The 1,550-nt window shown below is 70.5% G+C and overlaps 1 protein-coding gene across 1 annotated transcript in view; it reads right to left on the reverse strand.

Moving 5' to 3' along the window:
* Window positions 1–211: 211 nt before the first annotated feature.
* Window positions 212–1,550, reverse strand: part of RNPEPL1 (arginyl aminopeptidase like 1) — a gene marked incomplete at its 5' end in the record, with an annotated part of 9,533 nt that continues 8,194 nt past the window's right edge. The window contains one exon of the mRNA XM_024760708.1: window positions 212–1,402. Within this exon, the coding sequence (XP_024616476.1) occupies window positions 896–1,402 (507 nt within the window). The remainder of the gene's footprint in view (window positions 1,403–1,550) is intronic.

A 1,550-nucleotide genomic window follows, 5' to 3' on the forward strand; every position in this document is an offset into this window, starting at 1 on the left:
TGGCGCTCAGACCCCCAGGGCTGCCGGGCAGGATCGGGGGCTTCCGAGGGCAGAGCCGGGATGGTCAGGAGGGGCTGGGGGGCAGAGAAGAGCCTCAGCACGACCCAGCCCCTCCGGCCTCTGGCCTGCGTGTCTGGCGGTGACCAGCTCAGGACCCCGCCCCACGGCAGCTGGGCAGGTGTGAAGGAGCTGGGACGAACAGGCCGGGAGGTAGTTTGCAGTGGAGGTTTAATGGGACAGTCACGGTGACCCTGCACAGTGATCCCCCGGGGGGCCCGGCTCTAAGCACTGGGCTCCCCAGGCCTCTTCCAGCAGGGTGGGCCTAGAAAGAGCACCAGCGCCGCCTGCCCCTCCCTGTGTGTTATTGCTGCACTGGCCCCAGGCAGCCTCGAGACAGACTGTCCTGTCCCACTCCCCCTGGGGCCTGGGATCCCGTGTTCCCTGAGGAGCTAAGGCTTTCCGGGGGGCCCCTCCCCAGGGACATCCACCCTTTACTCGGTGTCCCTTGCCCCCCACATGGAGGGCATGTCTGCGTCCTCTGCCGGAGGCCAACCGAGGCTGCCATCCCCGGGGGTGGGGTGCGGGGTCCGCGGGCAGGAAGCACGCTGGGGGGACAGCATGGCCCAGGCCCCCGGCAGATGTAAGGCACGGTGTGGCGGTCGCCATCGACCCAGGGGCAGCGCCTGGCAGTCAGTGTTGAGACAGGAGGGTGTGGCGTGTGCTGGCCGCTCCAGGCCTGCAGTGCAAGAGGGCTGCGGGGACCAGGTCCCCAGGCCTTGGCCGGCCCCGGGGGTGCCCCCAGAGAGCCTGCAGGAGGGGTGCGCGGGCCAGGCTGGGGCACGGTCACGGTGGGCCGAGGCCCGGAAGGCACAATCGTGGTGTCGAGCAGTCAGGGCTAGGCAGACACGTTGACATCCCTGAGAGAGATGGCGCTGCTGGGGGCCTCGTCCCCGAGCAGCAGGGCTGGTGCGTCTGTGTCCGCCTCCGAGTCCGCTCCAGCCCCGCCTTGCTCCACGCTGGGCTCTGTGCCGGGGCCCAGGCCCTGGGACAGGATCTGCTGGATGGTCCGGCGCAAGTTGGGGTGCAGCCGGCCCTGCGTCTGGTAGAAGACCTCCAGGGCGAAGGACTTGAGGGCGCCGGTGCAGAGGTCCTCGTACAGCGGGATGGTGTACATGCGGGACATCTGCGGGCATCCGCTTGTCACACTGGCTGCTCCCCGGCCCCTCCCACCCGCGGGCCCCAGGGCTGCAGTCACACTGCCGCAGCAGGGGCCCCACTGTCCTTGCCTCCACCACTGCAGGCCTCTGTGGAGGCCCCATCTCCAGGGAGCTCGGGCTAGGGGGGCGTTGCCGGGGGACAGGTCTGGGGAGTGGGGAGGCCGGGCCCCGGCAGGCCTGGGGTCCTAGGGCCTCTGAGGAGCTCAGATGTGCCGGCTGTCCACGCCCAGGGCCCAGTGGGCCCAGACCCCCACCCCGGACTCTGCTCCCGGCCTGGCCCTCGGGCACCACCGCCCCAAGGCCCGGTGGGGTCTGTGCTCTTACCACCACAGC

The sequence above is a fragment of the Neophocaena asiaeorientalis genome, unplaced genomic scaffold, assembly GCF_003031525.2.
Source record: "Neophocaena asiaeorientalis asiaeorientalis breed wild unplaced genomic scaffold, Neophocaena_asiaeorientalis_V1.1 scaffold185, whole genome shotgun sequence".
NCBI classification, from domain to species: domain Eukaryota; kingdom Metazoa; phylum Chordata; class Mammalia; order Artiodactyla; family Phocoenidae; genus Neophocaena; species Neophocaena asiaeorientalis.